The 21,100-nt window shown below is 42.2% G+C and overlaps 1 protein-coding gene and 1 long non-coding RNA gene across 3 annotated transcripts; one reads left to right on the forward strand and one right to left on the reverse strand.

Moving 5' to 3' along the window:
- The first annotated feature begins 285 nt into the window (after positions 1–285).
- Positions 286–1,280, forward strand: LOC135573670 (uncharacterized). The gene is made up of 2 exons (XR_010464827.1): positions 286–414; positions 694–1,280. It is a non-coding gene; the product is annotated as an uncharacterized LOC135573670 (long non-coding RNA).
- Positions 960–20,812, reverse strand: LOC115135077 (uncharacterized). 2 transcript variants are annotated; one of them, XM_029669334.2, is made up of 10 exons: positions 20,405–20,812; positions 19,389–20,157; positions 18,583–18,649; positions 15,596–15,681; positions 13,631–14,654; positions 7,593–7,765; positions 5,989–6,169; positions 5,293–5,356; positions 4,786–4,885; positions 960–1,936 (listed from the first exon to the last, which is right to left on the reverse strand). In XM_029669334.2, the coding sequence occupies exons 2-10, from the start codon at positions 19,968–19,970 to the stop codon at positions 1,907–1,909; spliced, it is 2,307 nt and encodes a 768-aa protein (XP_029525194.1). In that variant the 5' UTR covers positions 19,971–20,157; positions 20,405–20,812; the 3' UTR covers positions 960–1,906. The 2 variants fall into 2 exon arrangements, with proteins under 2 accessions (XP_029525194.1, XP_029525193.1); XM_029669333.2 differs by having other exon boundaries at positions 7,593–7,768; positions 20,405–20,811.
- Between the last annotated feature and the right edge of the window lie 288 nt (positions 20,813–21,100).

The raw sequence follows: 21,100 nt of genomic DNA on the forward strand, positions 1-21,100 counted from the left end.
ATCAATACAGTGGTTTGTGGGTATTGTTAAAAGATCCCGTTTAGCCTAAAGGGACATTTAGACGCTCTATGGACTGTACATGAATAGTTTCAATGTTCTGTTCTGCCTGTGTCTAATATGGTTGCATAATGCCACAATTCTCTCTATTGTAAGGGCCCCTAACCTAACGTAGGAGGCGTAGAAAGACGCCTGTGGGGAGTCCCAACTTCTGTTTTTCAGGGGAAACAGAGGTTAGGGTGAAACTACTGTATCCCTGAAAACCAGAAACATCCGCTTTCTTCCAACGCCGCTGAAGGTCGGACCCATACAGCATGAAGATGGTCAGACTAGCTTTTGTTTAGCTGTCTGTCTCTTGTTTCACATGTAATCCTGGGCTTCGCAAGCTGGACCTGGGGTAGACTTAACAGAGAAATGGTATGTTTGGTATGGTATGTATAAATTTGTGGGTTCAGTTAGGTTAAATGGTTACGGTTAGGGTTAGGGGAAGGGTTGGCTAACATGCTAAGTAGTTGCAATGTAGCTACAAAGTCGTAAAAAGCAGTTTTCAAAGTTTCTAATTATTTAAAATCTAAAGTTGTCCGTGATGTGAGCCGAATACGCAACCTTTGAGTTGCTTGTAATTTGTGATATACATCCAACCATCCAACCAGACCAACCACGCACCTTTCATAAGTAACCTTCTGTCTTATGTAGCTATCAAGGACCTCCACGACAAAGGGCTCTTTCACAGATGCTCCCTGTCTCCTGAGTTCCATTAGCTGGGCATTTCAGTGTTCCGGATGGGAGGCTCCACAAGCCCCAAAGCTGACATGAAGTCAGTGACGACTGACACTCTCTCTCTCAGCTCTACACATCTCAGACACAGATAAATGACAAGTCAAGGTGATTTTCTCTTCTTTTTTTCTCTTTGCACCAATGTTCCAACCCAACACATTTTAAACTTTGAAATAGAATAAGTATTATATTAAACAACATTTTTATTTCGAAAGACAGCTTTACTATAATTGAGAGAACAATGACAACATACTTACAGGAGCATTAAATCATTCAGTGATAGAAAGCCAAAACATAGACATTTCCTGTAAGGCAGAGAATCATTCCATCTTACCATAACTGATAAACCTAATCATGCCATTGCTCTTACAACAACCAACGCCTTAAAGGCCTACATTTGTCTTCCAACAATTTTCCTACTGAGAATGTCATATCTTTTAAAAAATGTGGCTATGACTAACCCTGCAGCAGTGTAGATTGGTCTCTAGCTGACTGAATATAAAACATTTCTTATAGAAAAATACAATTTTGCTTTGGTTGAAAATTTCAGTTATGTCAATTGAGGTGGATGTTTACAAGGTATGAGGACTGGAGAGAGTAGGCAGTTTATGTCATATTTACAGAACCTTATCAATGGCAGGTTTCCACAAAACCTCATGGTCCTAGCCTTCAGACTGTCACTTATAATGTAGCTCGATACACAACAGTATGATTCAACTCTATCAATTCCATTACAATTATAAAGTTAATAAATGTTGGTCAGTATGGAGAGTGCAACATAATCATTCCAGTTCATTCCGCTCTCAGGTGTGTACAGTGTCAGTGATCCTGTCAGGAGCATGGATAGTCTTTTAAATGCTATGGAATTAATGTACATACGAATAAGCTCTGAAGAAGGCCAAGAGGCTGACACATGTAAGCTTGAATAAAAGAGTGATACGAACAAGAGCAGTGTGAATGTTTTCTTGGAAGTACTCTCATTATTCCATATAAAATCAAGGTATACTGTCGGTATGGCAACGACGACTGACATTGCATATTAAGTGAGTGTAAGGTCATGAATCCTAGGAGGATGGTGAGTGAAGTATGTGAGTTGAAGGTTTAGTAGGGAACATCTCGAGTTTGTCAATATTCATCTCTGCAGGATCTGCTCCAGAAGTTTCTGCAAAACAACAAACCATTTAGAAATCAAAGATGGGCAAATACACAAATCCTTGGCTAGACTTTATTTCAATCTTCTGAAATCAGCTGTTTTTCAAATGGGAAAGATTCCTCCTTTTAAATTGGCTTTCACTTCCATCAACTGTCTGTCCCCCGAGGTGGATAACCAAGTCTCATTGGGGGAATAACGATGACTTGCTATCTGGCTAAACAGCCTACAATGCTATAACTCTCCTCTTATACTAGAGCAATCTCACTTTAGCCATATAAAGCTGCCTTTCTACAATATGTCCTAAGCTTTGCAAACATACTCTTCCGGAAGTCAAACGAAATTCTCCTAATGAATTGAAAATTGCTCATTGTTTTCCATGAGGATTTTCCATTGCAATTTCAATAAACTTTCTGAATTGACAACTGAATTGATGAACATTTTTGCTCCTAAAGCAGCATTCTGCTGATCTGAAATGTGGTGTCAACATTGCAGACAAGTGGGCAAAACATTGCAAAAACAAAAGCTCTCTTCCGTATACTTCTGGTTCAGTCCATGTGACATGGCTGTAGTGGAGCGGGTCGAGAGCTTCAAGTTCTTCAGTGTCCACATCACTAAGGACCTGTCATAGTCAAAACACACCAACACAGTTGTGAAGAGGGCATGACAATGCCTCTTCCCCCTCAGCAGGCTGAAAAGATTTAGCATGGGCCCTCCTCAAAACGTTCAAAGCTGCACCATTGAGAGCATCTTGAATGCTGCATCACCACTTGTTATGGCAACTGCTTGGCATCGGAGCGTAAGGCGCTAAGGAGGGTAGTGCGTACGGTGCAGTACATCACTGGGGCCGAGCTCCCTGCCATCCAGGACCTATATCCCAGGCAGAGAAAGGCCCTAAAAATTGTCAAAGACTCCAGCCAACCAAGTCAAAGACGGTTCATTCTGCTACCGCACGGCAAGCGGTACTGGAGCGCCAGGTCTGGGACGACAAGCCTCCTGAACAGCTTCTACCCGCAAGCCATGAACAGTTGATGAAATGGCTACCTATTTGCATTGACTCCCCTTTTTTTTTGCACGGACTCTCTTGCACTGGCTCTATGCACATTCACTGGACTCTACTCATACACTCACAGATTGTACACTGACACCACACACACACACACACACACTACTCTGTTTATTATCTATCATTATTGCCTAGTCACTTTTACCCCAACCTCACCTCAACTATCTTGTACCCCTGCACATTCGGTACTGGTACTTATTGTATATAGCCTCGTTATTGTTATTTTATTGTGTTACTATTGCCTTTTTATTTAGCACATTTTTCTTACTTTTTAACTCTGCATTGTAGGGAAAGGGCTCGTAAGTAAACATTTCGCGGTGAAGTCTACACCTGTTGTATTCGGCGCATGTGACATACAAAAACACACTTAATAGACTGATTCTCTTTCCACAAATGTGTATACAGATGTATAGGATCTGAATTTGATCAACCCATTGCAGGAAATGTACAACTTATAGTGTTTGAGGTTTAAAAAGGCTTCTGAAGTTTGTAATTTCCACTTTAAAATGTCAGACTTGATTTTCCCCTACGAAAAAGGTATCAACCTCGACAAAATTGTGATTTTTTATCATCCACATTTTCTGTTGCTGCAGGATTATTCTCTGTATGCGTAACAAACACTCATGCACAGACATACAGATACCACCATGTACACCACTTGACACTCCTGAGTGAAGAGCTCGAACTTTGTACCCCTTGGCATGTTATCGAGTGGGATTTGTAAGAGGTCTGACTCTTTACTGGGTGCTACCATGCATTTAATTCAGATTGAGTGACACTGAATGAGACAACCCAGTCACCTTCAAACCACCTTGGGTATCTAACTAAAGGAAACCCCAGACATATGAGGGGATCTTAATTATCTCAGAGTAAATTGGAAATGTCTCCTCATTCTACTTGTTACACTGTACACCTGACTGATATCGAGGCCATCAATGTCTGTGCTGGTTTTGGTGTAATGGGAATTTGAATGAAGGGTACGGGTGAACCAGAATATGTTTGATCGTTTATATGAGTTTATGACAACTTGCCCTCCAATCATCAAGGGCACATTGGCTTGTTAAAAGAGCCCTTACACACTAGATCTGTGCTAATCCAAGGACCCAACGTGTCCTTGAGAGTCCATAGAGCTGACATTCAGGAACTTTTAAAAATCACAAATGACATGTGTCTTCTCAACAATACCTGGATTCAAACTCATTTCACTGAAGCAACAGTGAAACATGAATAGATGAATACATAACACCAGTGCACAGATATTGATTGTGAAGACATTTCGATGACAAATTACAGTAGGAAGGAAATTCTATTAAGAAGTCAAACAGCGGCCTCTGCTGGGCATAGATTGTGAAAGGGACATGCTGAAATGCATTTTTCTTGGAGAATTACACTGTTTTCAAATGGCACCTCATCCAAATATCCAGTGAACGATTATTATTTGAAATAGGACTTATTGCAATGTTTCATACCTTGTTCTTATCGTATGACCTTTTTAACCTTCAGTGTGTTAATTTTAGCACATTGAATGCCTCACTATGAATTATTACAATTTTTTGGGGAAAATCAAGTCTGAAATTTCAAAGTGGAAATGACAAACTTCAGAAACCTTTTTAAACTTCAAACACTACTTGTTTTACAAGCACATTTAATGTCTCCCTATGCAGTCGTAACGCAGTCTTCAACACTTTAGTTAGCAATGCAGTTGTTCTGTATTTGACTTTTCAGACATGACTTCGGTGTATACAACTATGTGGTGAATATTTTATCACAAAGTCCCAGCACCAACTAAACGTACCTTTTTAAAAAGCTCTGCCCGCAATCTGTTGGTCTGCGATACCACTCTCCTTTTCTCCTCCTCCTTCTTCTTAGTGACCTCAGGGAGCTTGTTGTAAATCCTAAGTAAAAAGGGATGGTTAGACATGGTAGGTTAAGCTTGTGAAGGGGAATATCTGCACAAACCCACAAAGGCCAAACCTGGATCCACTGATAAAACCAACATCACACTGGCTCCTTTTTCACTCACATAAATAGTCAATTTGTTCCCAGATCGACCCAGTCAGATTAAAAACATGACAATGGGAACCTATCCTCTGATCAGGTGTGTGTCTCAGATAAGACAGGGAGTAAAGAAAATCATGATAACGGGATACAGACGGTAGTTCATATCTCCAATCAAGACAGACGTTCGGCTGTCTGACATCCACAGTGTGTTTTGCGTGCGTGCGTGCGAGTGTGTGTGTGTGAATCAGAGGTAGGCAAGAGACTGACACGTCACAGTACAGCTCTGTCTGTAAAAACCTACCGTCTGGAGCGTAGCTGCATCTCCTTCCCTGATATGGTCCTCTCTCTGGGTTTGAAAAGGTTATCTGGGAAACACACAAGCATCTGTCAGGAAAACACACACACACTTTCCACTTTCCTTACTAGGCTTCATTACTCCTGTCCTTCTGAGAGCCGAGGGGCTTGACGGACTCTTGTCAGCTCATCACTGAGACCAACAGTCAGCACTGCATAATTAAGACGTGAGTCTGAGGGTCTATATTTAGCTTGCATTATCACCTTCGTAGAAGGCTAAGCAGGAGTGGGAGCGAGCGGCCAGCGTTAAGGTGACGCTAGGGACTATTACATCACTGTCATAGTACTAGGGTTTTGGAGAGACTGGTCTATACTGTATTGTAAAGTACTGTCATACTGGGAAAGGAAATGTCTAACATTCTGTAGTATGTGGCGTTCTTTCCCTGAAAAAAGCGTGTATCATTAGTGCTGTAGCAACTTTCAAAAAAGCATAATAGTGACTAAAGATGGTAAATCCATGTAATTCACCGATAATAACCCTTTTAGTTGTGGACGTAAACAAGACTGCGCTTCAACAGAGCTGCAGTACTTAATAACGACCAGCAGAGAGCAAAACTGTTCCCCTGGACTAGGATTGAGAAATCACTAAACAGTGTGTTCCTACTCGTACTGTATGTCAGACATGTTCCATCACCGTACGTACCACTGAGCGGGTGGGGCTTGGTGCAGTTCCTCCTATGCCTACTTTTCTCCTCCCAGAGACCCTGCACCTGGTCTAGGTCTGCACACTGTAGGGACTTCCTCCGCCTGGCCCTCTGCTCCAGACTCCTCATTCTGCCCTGGGAGCGGCTGATGAAGTCTGGCCGGAACATCTCCAGGGCCTCCTGGGGAGGAGAGAGGGAGCAGGGAGGGAGGAAAGGATAAGCTGCGTGAGTAGTTACTGCTAGCCAGCACTGGCACACTCATCTTGGTAAAAAAAAAGAAGCCTAGATTCTGTTATTCTGAAAAGATGCCTCTGCCCTTGATGACTCCCCTTGCAGATTGTAATGGATAGATGTGAGGGAATATGGTAATCAACTCCACATAGTCCTCTGTACCAATGGATATAGGTAAATGGTCTTACAAGTCAAATTCTTTGCAAACCCTTTTTCCTTTGCAACCCCCTCATAAAGGTGTTTCACATTGGAGTTGTATTCTTCAAAAAGGGTTCCAAAAGAGGTTCTCCAGCTGTCCCCATAGGATAACTTTTTGGGGTTCCATGTAGAACCAAAAGAGTTCAACCTGTAACCAAAAATGGTTATTCAAAGGGTTCTCATATGGCGACAGCCGAAGCACCCTTTAAGGTTCCAGATAGCACATTTTTTATCTAAGAGTGCAGGGAAAATAAAATAATTTTAACTTTGACTGGCACCAGTTTAGATAAAATGGTTTAGGTCTCGCGAAAGAATGTGAAGGAGCTATTCTTCAATAAAGTAGAATAAACATTCCTTTTGAAAGAAAGTCCTTCACTCACAGATGACTCTTTACTAGTCGTTTGCAGTGCTAGCAACACAACCAAAGTCCTTCACTCACAGATGACTCTTTACTAGTCGTTTGCAGTGCTAGCAACACAACCAAAGTCCTTCACTCACAGATGACTCTTTACTAGTCGTTTGCAGTGCTAGCAACACAACCAAAGTCCTTCACTCACAGATGACTCTTTACTAGTCGTTTGCAGTGCTAGCAACACAACCAAAGTCCTTCACTCACAGATGACTCTTTACTAGTCGTTTGCAGTGCTAGCAACACAACCAAAGTCCTTCACTCACAGATGACTCTTTACTAGTCGTTTGCAGTGCTAGCAACACAACCAAAGTCCTTCACTCACAGATGACTCTTTACTAGTTGTTTGCAGTGCTAGCAACACAACCAAAGTCCTTCACTCACAGATGACTCTTTACTAGTCGTTTGCAGTGCTAGCAACACAACCAAAGTCCTTCACTCACAGATGACTCTTTACTAGTCGTTTGCAGTGCTAGCAACACAACCAAAGTCCTTCACTCACAGATGACTCTTTACTAGTCGTTTGCAGTGCTAGCAACACAACCAAAGTCCTTCACTCACAGATGACTCTTTACTAGTCGTTTGCAGTGCTAGCAACACAACCAAAGTCCTCTCTCTATAGATGCCGATATCTTTTCAAATTTCAGATCAAGAATTTTCACACAGTGATCATACCATATGATATTACAGTATATAATATAATGATACATACAGGAAAATGATTTCAGAAGATAGAGTGATAGAGTGATGTTGATCCACACATACTTTGAGACTGAAGGCTCTGGATTTGATATCCTGAGGATCAACTGTCAGTTGTGATTGGCAGGTGTCTGCTTGGTGTGGGCAGAAATCTACAGCAACATGCAGATCTTCTCTGGAGTGTCCTTGTCTTTCATCACTCTCCTTACGTAGTGACTGTCTTCCCCATGTTCTAGTATCTACTTTGATTGGCAGAGACAGAAAACAGAACACATGCTGTACAGGTAACTGCCAAAATTAAGGAAGCACTTGAGTAAATGAGGGATACAAAGTATATTAAAAGCAGGTGTTTCCACAAAGTTGTGGTTCCTGAGTTAATTAAAGACATGCTCCAGTACTTTGGCAACTAGTTAGTATTCTTTTCAACCTTTGGGCTGGATTTGTCAGAATTACTGTCTTACCTCAATTAGCCATGAAATCCCTATTTTGAAAACAACTATTTTCTGGAAATTTTGTGGCACCATTGTCCCTAGATTTACCCCCATGTGAGCCAGCAGAGCGAGAGAGAGAGAGCAATAAAGTGGTGCACATATATGCACATTTGTGACGTAGTACAACATTTTCGGGGACCATTTTGGTTAGGGAGCGCTACTTTCAGAAATACTGGATAAAAAGTATACAAAAGTACCAGAGAATATCTTTTGGCAATTAAAACATCCCATCATGCTCAGGGTTATGTATAGAAATGCCTAGTTGCCCATTATTTTTCCTACTATGGCTATGGGTTGTAGGTAGCACAGCTGCTGAGGAATTGGACCGATATCCGAAAAGTCGCCTGTTTGAATCCCAGGTAGGGAGCTGGATAAACAGGGGGATATTGATCTGGTAACTGGAGGGGCTGCTGTGTTCATATCCTAATAACAATCCCCTACCGTTGAGCCCTTGAGCAAGGCTCTTAACTCCACAACATTTTCTCCAGTAGCGCTGTGTGTGTGTGTTTGTGTGTGTGCGTGAGCGTGTGCGTGTGCGCGTGCGCATGTGCGACGTGAGTTGCATTCAAGGAAACGGTGCTAAGTGCTACACTCCTCAAGGAAAGTATGTGTGTGTGAAATTAAGAGTGCAGAAGACACATTTCTGTTGTTCGCTGTAACTACGGACAATGAAATTGTATTGTAGATGAAGAAATCTCAGTGACTTTGGAAGAGTGGTATAGCGGTCTCAAAGGAGCAGAGGGGGCTTTAACAGTGTGTCTCAACCCAATTGAGAAGAAAGGAGTTTCATCCCTCCAATAGAGTTCCAGACACTTGTAGAATCTATGCCAAGGTGCATTGAAGCTGTTCTGGTTCGTGGTGCCCAACGCCCTATTAAGACACTTTATTTAGGTGTTTCCTTTCTTTTGGTAGTTGCCTGTATATTCCAGTGCATATGCAGTTAAATCTTCATCAAACATTGTTGATTACATGTTGCATGGATGGTAAAAAAGAGTGCATCTCATATACACAGAGTTTATTACAATACTGGGACTGTACTGCATTGTCAGACATCAATGAGAAAAAAAGAGGTTTTCAGATAACCTAGATCTTACTTAATATGTGCATTCAGAATCTTTTGCAGAGAAGCCATTCGGCCCTTTTTAAAATGTGGCTTTGTATTTTTACATCCCATCTAACAAAGGTAAAATGAACATGAGGGCTGAGTGAGGATTACTCCTATCAGATAGGATGACATTTATTGAAATAGAATGAATGCATTTAATCCTTACCCGATAGCCAAAATCCGATAGATAACTTATGAAACACTGGGCCCTGGAGAAGAGGGAAAATTGTTGAGCCCTCTAACTGACCCTACTCTCCACGACTCAGTGAGTAAAGCAGAGACAAAGACACGTGCATACTGCATGAATAATGTAAACCATGATGACAGTGCATCTATCCTGCACTCTCTAACCCCGCTCCTCCACCTCCTTTAAAAACAGACCCATTTAATATCAGACACAATCATTTATCATAGGAAGAACACACCAGCAAATGCTCTGGCGCCAACAAACAAGAAATCTATGTACCAAGTCAGACTATTTCAATGCTGTCATCGGTATAGCAAGCAATGCAGAAAGCGGAGTATAACACCGGTAAATTACTCCAGCTTCAATACATTTGGTCCGTACTTGCGAAAATAAGCAACCAACAGGTTCTCCAGCACAAAACGTGTATTGGCCAATGAAAATTGTCGATTTACTTGCACGTGACAGAACGTGAAATTGTAGCTGGTCCCATGAGATGACATGGCACACGTTTGCCCTATGCTAACCTCAACAGGTGGCACTGATTATATCCTGGCGCAAAAAACAGCCTAGATCTTAGACTTTATATCCACCAACCAATGGCATTTCTTAAAATAGGTCAACCCTGGCCACTAGAGGGATATTTTAAACCTACAAATTCAAGGACTACTTTTGTTTCATTGGTCTGTAACAAAATGTTGAGTGCCAATATTGCATCGATGCATCAATGACTAGGGTACTAGGTACTACTAACATTAGACAACATTTTCATGTTTTTTCATATATGAAAAAAATCCCACGTTTTTGTTTATCTGTGCTTTTATGGAAAAAAGAAAAGAGGTCCGTTTATCGTATAACTTAAAAATACAAAAGCCTTATGGATTAGTCAAATAGCAGCCATGAAGGCTATCCCTATCAACCGGCCCTGCCTTTCTAAAGTGTTTGAAAGCCAAGTGAACAAACAGATCATCGACCATCTCGAATCACACTGTACCTTCTCCGCTATGCAATCCGGTCTCCTGGTCACGGGTCCACCTCAGCCACGCTCAAGGTGTCACGCCCTGGTCGAAGTATAGTATGTTTGTCTTCATTTATTTGGTCAGGCCAGGGTGTGACATGGGTTTTTGTGGTGCGTTTTTGTCTTGGGGTTTTGTGGGGTGTCTAGCATAGTCTATGGCTGCCTGAGGCGGTTCTCAATCAGAGTCAGGTGATTATCGTTGTCTCTGATTAGGAACCATATTTAGGCAGCCATATTCTTTGAGTATTTCGTGGGTGATTGTTCCTGTCTTTGTGTTAGTTGTCTCCAGATTGGCTGTATAGGTTTTCACATTCTGTTTGTTGTTTTTGTATTGTCGTGTTTTTTCGTCTATTTAAACATGTATCGTATTAACCACGCTGCATTTTGGTCCGACTCTCCTTCTACAGACGAACGTCGTTACACAAGGTCCTAAACGATATCATAACAACCATCGATAAAAAACAGTACTGTGCAGCCGTCTTCATCGACCTGGCCAAGGCTTTCGACTCTGTCAATCACCGTATTCTTATCAGCAGACTCAACAGCCTTGGTTTCTCTAATGACTGCCTCGTCTGGTTCACTAACTACTTCTCAGATAGAGTTTAGTGTGTCAAATCGGAGGGCCTGTTGTCCGGACCTCTGGCAGTCTCTATGGGGGTGCCACAGGGTTCAATTCTCGGGCCGACTCTTTTCTCTGTATATATCAATGATGTCGCTCTTGCTGCGGGTGACTCTTTGATCCACCTCTACGCAGACGACACCATTCTGTATACATCTGGCCCTTCTTTGGACACTGTGTTAATTAACAAACCTCCAAACAAGCTTCAATGCCATACAACACTCCTTCCGTGGCCTCCAACTGCTCTTAAATGCTAGTAAAACTAAATGCATGCTCTTCAACCGATAGCTGCCCACACCCGCCCGCCTGCCTAGCATCACTACTCTGGACAGTTCTGACTTAGAATATGTGGACAACTATAAATATCTATATACTACCCACCATTGCGACCTGTATGCTCTCGTTGGCTGGTCCTCGCTACATATTCGTTGTCAAATCCACTGGCTCCAGGTCATCTATAAGACTTTGCTAGGTAAAGCTCCGCCTCACTGGTCACCATAGCAACACCCACCCGTAGCACGCGCTCCAGCAGGTATATTTCACTGGTCATTCCCAAAGCCAACACCTCTTTGGCCACCTTTCCTTCCAGTTCTCTGCTGCAAATGACTGGAACGAATTACAAAAATCACTGAAGTTGGAGACTTACTGTATATCTCCCTCACACACTTCAAGCAACGGCTGTCAGAGCAGCTTACTGATCGCTGCAGCTGTACACAGCCCATCTGTAAATAGCCCATCCAACCAACTACCTACCTCCCCATATTTGTTTTTTTCTGCTCTTTTGCACACCAGTATTTATACTTGCAACATCCTCATATGCACATCTATCACTCCAGTGTTAATCGCTAAATTGTAATTACTTCGCCACTATTTATTGCCTTACTTCATTTGCACACACTGTATAAAGATTTTCTATTGTGTTATTGACTGTACGTTTGTTTATGTGTAACTCTGTGTTGTTGTTTGTGTCGCACTGCTTTGCTTTATCTTGGCCAGGTCGCAGTTGTAAATGAGAACTTGTTCTCAACTGGCCTACCTGGTTAAATAAAGGTGAAATAAAAAATCAAATAAAAAAAAATCACTTTGAGTTGGAACACTGCTGAAGTGGTTGATTCTAAATTAATAGTACACTTTAACTGTGGGTTTGAGCCCCCCTTGCATCAATCTTTTTTGTTGAGGAAAAAACTGTTAGTTCCGGTCCTTGATGCACGATCCAAAACGCATGTGACTAAATGGATGATTATATTAAATCATGGCCTATAAAACTTTGTAGACTGTATAAAGCCTTATGTCCACCAGATGCATCAAACTCATTGCGTTCCAGTGGAAGTCATGCCAGGATATAATGTTTTAATTGACTGTGTTTTGTATCTTAATGTGTATTTAATGTGTGTATTTATGTTTATCTACACTTGCACTGTACCCAGAATCAATCACTCTGTGACCTGGGCAAGTAGATGAGTCTACTAGGAGGCCAACCAGAGAAGGTATGTGTGGTATATATGCTTGCAGTACTACATTCACTGCTGCAATGAGCCAAGCTTTACCTCCCTGGTGTGAGTGTAACTGCTGCGTACTGATCAAATGATAGACGCTGCACTGCTCTGCTCATACATGATGTATACTCTGTAGTGCCTATGAGACTTCCATAACCCGTTCCCTTGGACATACTGTAGATTGTAAGCATTCTAGGTTCTTATGGCTACCCTACAATGCCCCTCAAGGCACAGAGTAGTCCCTTTGAAAAAGAGGTAGTCACTTGTACAAACAAACCTCTCCAATAAATTCACAAAGGACAACATAAGGGCACAATACCACACAGACGCTGTGAACTCTGCAATGCCACTCAAAATAGATACCCTACAATGCTCCCCAGGGAAAACGCAGTACATTCGAAACAAGAGCTAGAACCTTGGCAAATTACATCTAATTACAAACAAACCTCTCCAATAAATCCACAATGGACAAAACTAAGGATACAATGCCACTCAGGTGCTGTGAACTCCACAATGCCATTCTTCAGTTCAATACCAGAGAGGGGATACAGAGACCATAGGTATTGTGCTCTGCTTCTCAAAGCTGACTCCTGGCCTAATTTGATTTCAGGCAGTGCTTAGCAGCACCAAGCAGACAGGACATTCACGTCTGTTTTCTGAGCCATAAGCTAGCCTCCACAACCAGCCTGGGGAGTGAGATCGTTTGAAACAATATACTCATTCTTTTCATGGGGAGCTTCACCCGGTGTCACACCCGTGAAAGCCTAACACCGCCACGCTTACTGGGTTGAGAGGGTAGATAATGTATGCAAAGGATGTGTTGGAAGTAAGAGAGGGATGAAATTAAAATAGAATCATGAGTTTTTCCTTCACATAAGCACAGTGTTCCATTATGTGAGAATGTAGCACTTGTGGGTTTTCCACCACATGTGCATTTCTATACACACTGCGTCTGTAAGGAATATATCCTATTAACAATGTATGAGGTATAAATCAAAAGGTAAGAAGAGTTAAAAATGAGACTTTACACCCTCTAAGACCTCCTCGTTATGGCATTGCGTACGCTGTTAAGACTTGGAAATGTGATTTTATCCACACAGCTATGGAAATGGGGAGCATTGAAAGGAATGCTGCTGGATTTGCATGGGTACTTTAGAGTTTTGCCCTGACGTGGGGAGATGAAATTCATACCTGGGCTGATATTAAAAGCAGGGTGTCTGTGTGTAGAATTTCTCAGCCGACGACAGCACAGCTCATCTGCAATTCCATTGTGCTGACTGGCCCCGGAGTATGAGTCGCCTGTTCCTCTGGCTGATGAGAATAACCCTGAGGTAAGATTGTGTGCAGTTAAATCAGATGTCCTATTCTTAATACCATCAGTATCTGCCATTTTGGGGACCTCGTAGCCCCCTTTGGTTGATGAAGAGCCTCTGCTGTAACCCACATCAGTCTCTGAGTTGTCCCATCTATGGGTGCAGCTTAGTGTTTTGGGGTATTCCATAGAGGTTCCAATGTGGGACGAGCCCCCAACATACAGAGACAGGGTGGACCTGTGCATAACTGGCTTTGTGACCTCTGGCTGTCCTATGGAGATAGACAGTGACTTGTCCAGATACAGAACTGTGTTCGCAGACCTCCAACGTACCTCAAGCTGGACGCAGGAGCGGAAAGAGGGCTGGAGTGAGAAAGGCCTGAAGGTGCTTCCATTGTCCTTGAGACTGTCCTCACCTGTGTAACTGTGCCTGTGTTCAGGCCAGGCAGTCCTCATCCCTGGCCCTCTCATCTGGACCTTGGCACATGCAGAGTAGCTCTGTCTGTACTCTGTCACCTTTACTATGGTGGCCTTGTGTCTGGTCACCACCTCAGAGTGCTTTGGAATGGCTGAGGATAGGACATGAGTCATGACTGGGTTGAGGGATGTGGATGACCTGATAGGCAGGATCGGTTGGTGGGGATAATGTGATCGGTTGGCCCCTGACTGGGAGACCCTGCAGGATGTGATGGTGATGGAGGAGAAGCCCGTCTTTGGTCGGCCGCCCAGGACATTAGGGACACTGGCCATCCTCAGCAGGGTTGGACTCCCTCTGTGGGGTATATGTCCACCTCTCTGGGAGTCCCCAGAGTGTGTCGGCCTCATAAGGGAGGGTGATGTGGAAGCCCTCTCCCCTTGTCCTCTCCACATGCTCCATGAGGGGGTAATATCCTTGGTGGAAGCCTAAGGAGAGGGAACCCAGAGGAAAATATCAGAGCTGTGTTGAAATAGTCCGTCTAAAAATACAACGCATCTATCAGGTATATGAAATAGAGTGAGGGAAATAAATCCAATACTTTTCCCCGTGATATATTCTAGGGATTACTTATTATCGGCTACCTGCTCTCATTTTGAGATCTCCTTTTGTTACCATGGTGATGTGTAACCTGATGCCCAACAGTCAGCGACAAATTAACCATGACATTTAACATTGACATTCCAGGATTGCCTGGCTATCCAGCTTAAGACAGGCCAATTAAGACAAGTAAAGTGTACATGAGAAGGTAAAACAATTGTCACACTTTCACTTCATATCAGACATGTGTCATATTAGTGGTTAGTTCACGTCCATTCTCTGACAATAGTTGATTTGCAGGATGGATCGGGACTGTCAGTTAAAACAGCTGTTTGCAGTGAAAACATCCCATGGCTTGTCCAAGCACAATAACATGTCCACAAGTTCCTGCATACAATTGCACTCATGTTGACTCAAAGTCTGAGGACTGCATGTCTTACAAACTTAATCGAATAGATTTGAATGGCAAAGTTCTTCTCCGGACTAAAAGCCACTGCTGAGCTAGTGAATAGCCTCCTTGTCTAGATGGCAGAAATCTAATTCGAAAAGCAAGGAATACACTGCCATAATGGATGTTATGTATTAATTCAGCATTATAAATTGTACTAAAACATAGGAATGATGATGATATGATGATGATGATGATATTACCATGTTCAAACATATACTTTTTAAAACTGATACAAATAACCATGTACTTATTAGCTATAAGTTGCAGTAATTTGTACAGAAGAAATAACTTTGTAAAGCTAACAATAACAAGACAAGCACAGTAATAATGATAACAAATATATCACAGCTAGAATAGTAAAAGGGTTTTATCTTTTACCTCATTGATATTAGATGTTGGTAGGCTGGGGAACCTCCCACTTCGAAAACCCATGGACTTGGACCAAATGCCGCCTAATTTTCCTTCTGAAATATGTACATTGCGGTAAACATTCTTTTTCTTTTTTCTTTTACAGCCTACTGCTTGTTCCAGATATTGGAAAATCTAAAACAAAACATAACAGGCAAGTCCACAAAGCACTTAGCCTACACGTTTCCTCACTGAAACAGGTCTCAGAGAGGAAGCGTACTATTATTTTCTCTGTCCACTTTGCAATGAATGACAGATGACGAGAGTCCTGGCGAAGAGGAGACTGACAGACAGACGATAGGCCCACAACTGTCTCGTCTGTGTGCTTTGTCGTGCCTAAGAGCAGCCCTTAGCCATGGTATATTGGTCATATACCACACCCGCTTGGGCCTTATTGGTCTCCCATTATTAGAGCCTATCGTGCCCATGATATACTACGCAACATACACATGGCGAATACATTCATAAAATGTGCCATCGTTTACGTCGTTACCTAGCAATACACCACTACTTACACAGAACAACGAGACAGATATTTCACCGGATGTATAAATGTGAAGCATCCGGGTGGTGTTTCCACTCACTACCAAATATGGTGGTGAAAGGAAACCCAGTGGCCCGCAGTGGTAGAAGATGGAACGAGACTAATTATGGCCGAGATTCTGCAAATTTTCTCATCAATGAAACATTTGATCTCAATACAGTTTTCTGTTTCCAAAACTAAATTCTTGTTACAAACAGAGTGGACTAAGTTTTGTAGACTTTACCCTTTGCCAAAGTTTTTAAAAATGGTGTTGTTTAGAAGGAGTGGAAGGGCGAATTTAGTTATTGCATGTGTAGGCGTTCCCCAATGCAAATATGCAAGTACATGCTAGAATGCACAAATATGTTCTTGCCAGCTCGTGCTTGGCTCTGCCCACCTCCTTGCCTGTTCTGCCCACTAGAACAAATTTTCTCCCATTGGAAACGACAGGCTGTGGTCTATCTTGGATTAGTTATATATATATTTTTAAGATTCACAGCCCAGCCATGCAATTTATAAACTTGATCTCCATTGTATAAAATGTCTAGACATTATCATCGACATTTGCAACATTGTTGCAATATTTAATTAAATTCGATCTCCAATGTGTCCCATACCAATCAACATGAGCCAGACAGGCAGCTTTTCTCAGCCAGTCTAAATCACGAATCAGCATGATTTTTATGGATACACAGTGCCTATAAAGAAAAAAAAACAGTTAAAGAGAAACTAAATGCAGCTAGTTTCCTGTCTTTTCAGCTTCAACCATGTTTGTTTGCCATAGCAACTTGCAAAGTTATGAAAATGTCAACCTGCGCTTGGGTAGTTTTGCTTTACCTGGCAGTCGAATAGAACTAACGACCAGAGAACGCCCAAAATTGCACTTGACAACCAGTGTTAGTGAATGTAGCATCACATTTTGTTGAAAAATGAATGGTTTGAGATAGAATCTTGCTTTTTAATGCTGGCAACCAATTGTATGAAATACTGTACTCGAGTCCAAGGCAATAATACACTGGAGGCTTCGCCTCGTGGCTATGACCACATCGCAGCCATGATAAAAATGTCATAACACATGGCCTAATTATTCCGCATCACCTCACCTGGCGCTCACATTTCCCAAGACGTGTTTACTCTAAAACACAAGAGGATGAAGTAAGTCAACTGCAGCTTATTGATTTATGGCCTACCTCAATGTGCAACGGAATTTGTTTATTGCCCCCAAGTTATAACTCATCCCCTTGTCACTTTTTCTTTATTTCCTGCTCAGTCCATTATAGAATTCAATCAGGAAATATATTAGATGGATCTATCAATATATTGTCCATATGTTCATTGGAGGCTTGCGTTGAGCAAGACTTTGAAATTGAAATGAGAGTGTGATGTTTATAACACATTTTGGCAATCATGGAACACTTACCCATAGTGAGAGCAGGCACATTGAAGTAATTGCATAGGCTATGTTATGCTGTTTTGAGAATAAGATACTGTAAAGTAATTATGTTTACATCACGTGTTCCAGTTCAGAGGAAAATCAATTGGGACAGGATTATGAAAGTAAGCAATAACATGGAAATGGAATATTATGCATGCATAGTTTTTCCCTCGATTTTGCTTTTATTTATCTTGCATATAGCATGCAGGGCAGGGGAATTGGAGTACCAGCAGGTGTACTTCTCATGGCTTTGCTGCCGTGCATCTCCAGATTGACACGATAATATGAGCCAGTGAAACATAGCCCTGAGTATAAACAAGACAAGTGTGTGTGTGTCTTTCTTTATTTGTTTGTATGCGTGTGTGTGTGTGTGTGTTTCTTTGCTCCTGGGGGGTGTTTATGATTACAAATGTGTCTGTTCTCTCCCCCCTCTCTCTCTCTTGGGCAAGGGTCCATCTTTACTTTCTAGAACACAGAGAGAGAGAGAGAGAGAGGGTCTATGAAGAATTGGCTTTGTGACTGTGTTGATTGTGGTGTGTGAAAGCAGTGATTGAGTCATCCTCTCTGTGCCTGACAGTGAAGGGAACAGAGTGTGAGGCCATGGGGGCTCACAGCTGGTTAGGGAGCAGACAGACTGTGTAGTACCCAGGGTATATACAAATAAACACATCAGCAGTCAACACTGAGAGCAGAGAAGACATTGTATGTCTCTCTGGACCTGAATCACAGCCATGGGAGAAATAGTTCACAGCTCATGAAGATGTGACCCACTGGCATCAGTTGATAGATTTTTGTCGTGGAATCATCTTGTGCTTTGGTCTGCTGTGCTTTTTTTCTTCCCTTCTTTTTACTTTTTCCTCTCCTCCTCTTTCCTATCCCCTATCATAACCTATTTTATCTCCACTCGGACTTATTGTAGCTCAACCTAATGTTAGAGAACAAAGATAGTTAGCAGTCCATGTAATTATTCCTAGAGGAGGAATGGCATACAGTACATACCTTTGAGTATCACACCGCTGTCATATCTCTTCCGTCTGATGGAGTCGATGCCAAGTTCAATTTGTCTCTGAAAAATAGTGCTATTTTTATTTATTTTTTATCAACTAATATTTTGGTTTAAATATAGTATTTTAGTGAAAGATATCATACACTGCAGAGATGAATCTACAGTATATATTTTTTTAAACAGGGCTTTGTATTACATCAATTATGGGGACAAACTCAAGCATGCGATAATTGCCTTGACTGGGATGGTAGGAATGTGGTCACATGAGCGTTGATCCATAAGAATTCTAGCAGTGATTCACAGAGGGAGAACATTCCAGTGGCTAAAGATGTCTTTGTCAACATCCAATTTTAATCGCACACCAGGAGGCAAGAACAGATTCTGAGAAATTTATAGAGATTAGAAACTCCACTTAACTCACTAGCCGTGGAGAGAAGCCCTTTCCTGACGATGACCAACTTTGTTTTCAACCAGGGGAAAGTAAAAATTCTTACACAAAACAATAAATCTAAATCTACTACTGTACTGCGATTTGTTTTGCATGATTTAATATATAGTTGGTTAAGGCAGGTAGCCAAGTGCTTAGAGCATTGGGCCAGTAACTGAAAGGTTGCTGGATTGAATCCCCGAGCTGGCAAGGTAAAAATCTGTCTTTCTGCCCCTGAACATGGCAGTTAACCCACTGTTCCCCGGTAGGCCGTCATTGTAAAGAAGGATTTGTTTCTAACTGACTTGCCTAGTTAAATAAAGGTTAAATAAATAAAATAAAAAATAAATATTTGGATCAGTTATATCTTACCTGGTAGAGAAGGCCGGTTAGCTCATAGAGTACTCCTCTTGTTGGTAAAGGCAGCCACCCGTTTCTAACAGGGGACAGAGTGCAGACTCTGACCCATTCTCTCCCAGGGGTGCACCTGATCCTGACGGTCTCCAGATGACCCAAGGTACCCAATGGAAAGAGCTGATCACTGCTTACTGTAGACTGGGGTCTGGAGTCAGGGTCATCTGACCAGTCAAAGCTATGTGAGTAGCCCTCAGGTGGGGTCAAGTCTGTCTCCTCAGGGTTGAAGGTGACACTTCCTGTTCTGTCAAAATAAAGTTCCACCTCGTTTTGGATGGAACTCCCAGAGGGGTGCGTATGGAACCACTCCAGCGGCAGCCACAACTCCTCTCCAGCTTCACCACCTTCACCACACAGCTCAGACCTGGGGACGTGGGCTAACACATCCACTAGAGATCCCTGGAGCTTCAGGCAGTTGCTCTGGCCTAATCTCCTCCTGTCCAGTTTTCTAATGGGGCAGCCAGCCGACACTCCCTTCCCCTGAGCCCCCAGCTCAGGTAGCAGAACAGGTGACCAGCTCTCAGGTTTCAGAGCTTGCATAATAGGGACCCACAGCACAAGTTATTAATGAGGGAGACAGAGGCTCAAACAGCTCCTGTGGTTACTGTAGTGACGCAGCAAAAAGTCTCCTGACTTGCAATGCTTACTCAAACAGAGAGTTTAGAAAAAGCGGCACATTCCCAAAAGGTTCAGTGAGGAATAACACATCTCCCGGGAACTAGCAGACCTAGATATGAACAGAGGAATACACAAAAATAAATGAAAGCGAAGCAAAACTATAAATATAGACGTCTAGAAAAGCACCAGTGTACAGAGTGGTGCATTTTTACTTGATAATTTCTCTCCTTAAACTTTGCCGAAGTAGAGGGGTATAAATGTAAAAGTTCTCAGCGTTTACACTTCCTCTGTGATAAAAACACAACATTTTTGTGATTACGTATGACTTATTTTTAAATCCCCCAAATGTTACTTACCTCACTTATTTCAATACGTGAACCAGCAGTCACAATCAATGGAACATTGGTAGAGGTAAAGGTCCTCAAGGTAATTCCAACACTGAAGAGGCTGTTGTTGATCAATGACTGTTATCCTCAGGCATTGATCTGATGTAAACTCTTGTTGCCCGGAGCAGGGGCTGACTCACCCATAAATTCTTAGGTCTCTTACCGATTTAACTCCACAGAACGGACTACATTGCATCACCTCTTTCAAGTGCAGAGGGTTGTGATGCTTTGGCTTTGCCAAGAAACGACTCCAAAATGTTGATTAACACATGCACTTAATATGACAGGAAGTTGTTGGTTAGGTTCCAGATTGACGAGAGGTTAAAGTTGTCCATTCTACTATGCTGTAATTGGTATCAAGCTGAGTAACGCCCCACCCCCCTTATATCCAAACCTGCCAGACCCTGTAAATCCTTCTGTGGGTATCGGCTAAGTCCACCAACAATGTTTCATGGTTGGTTTACTGATTAGCTTTGTTGAAAGTTTTATGGCTCTTTGACCACATGATAATGAACTCAACACGAATGTTTTAGTCAGGCCCCCAGCTCTATACTGATCTCAGCTCCTTTCCCTACATCGCTGTTGACCCCTCCTCACAGATCTGTGTATGGGCTATGTGAGATTTTGACAATGGTCCTTACACCTATCCAGCTCTTTTAGGATCTT

Source organism: Oncorhynchus nerka, linkage group LG10 (assembly GCF_034236695.1).
Source record: "Oncorhynchus nerka isolate Pitt River linkage group LG10, Oner_Uvic_2.0, whole genome shotgun sequence".
In the NCBI taxonomy this organism is placed as follows: Eukaryota; Metazoa; Chordata; class Actinopteri; order Salmoniformes; family Salmonidae; genus Oncorhynchus; species Oncorhynchus nerka.

Excerpts from the sequence above, each read along its gene's own strand:
- LOC115135077 (XM_029669333.2), bottom strand. The coding sequence starts at position 19,970 with ATGCAAGCTCTGAAACCTGAGAGCTGGTCACCTGTTCTGCTACCTGAG. Across the intron at positions 14,655-15,595 it reads CAACATCTAATATCAATGAG|GCTTCCACCAAGGATATTAC; the intron begins GTAAAAGATAAA and ends CCCTCTCCTTAG. Across the intron at positions 6,170-7,592 it reads CCAGAGCCTTCAGTCTCAAA|GAGGCCCTGGAGATGTTCCG; the intron begins GTATGTGTGGAT and ends TCTCCTCCCCAG.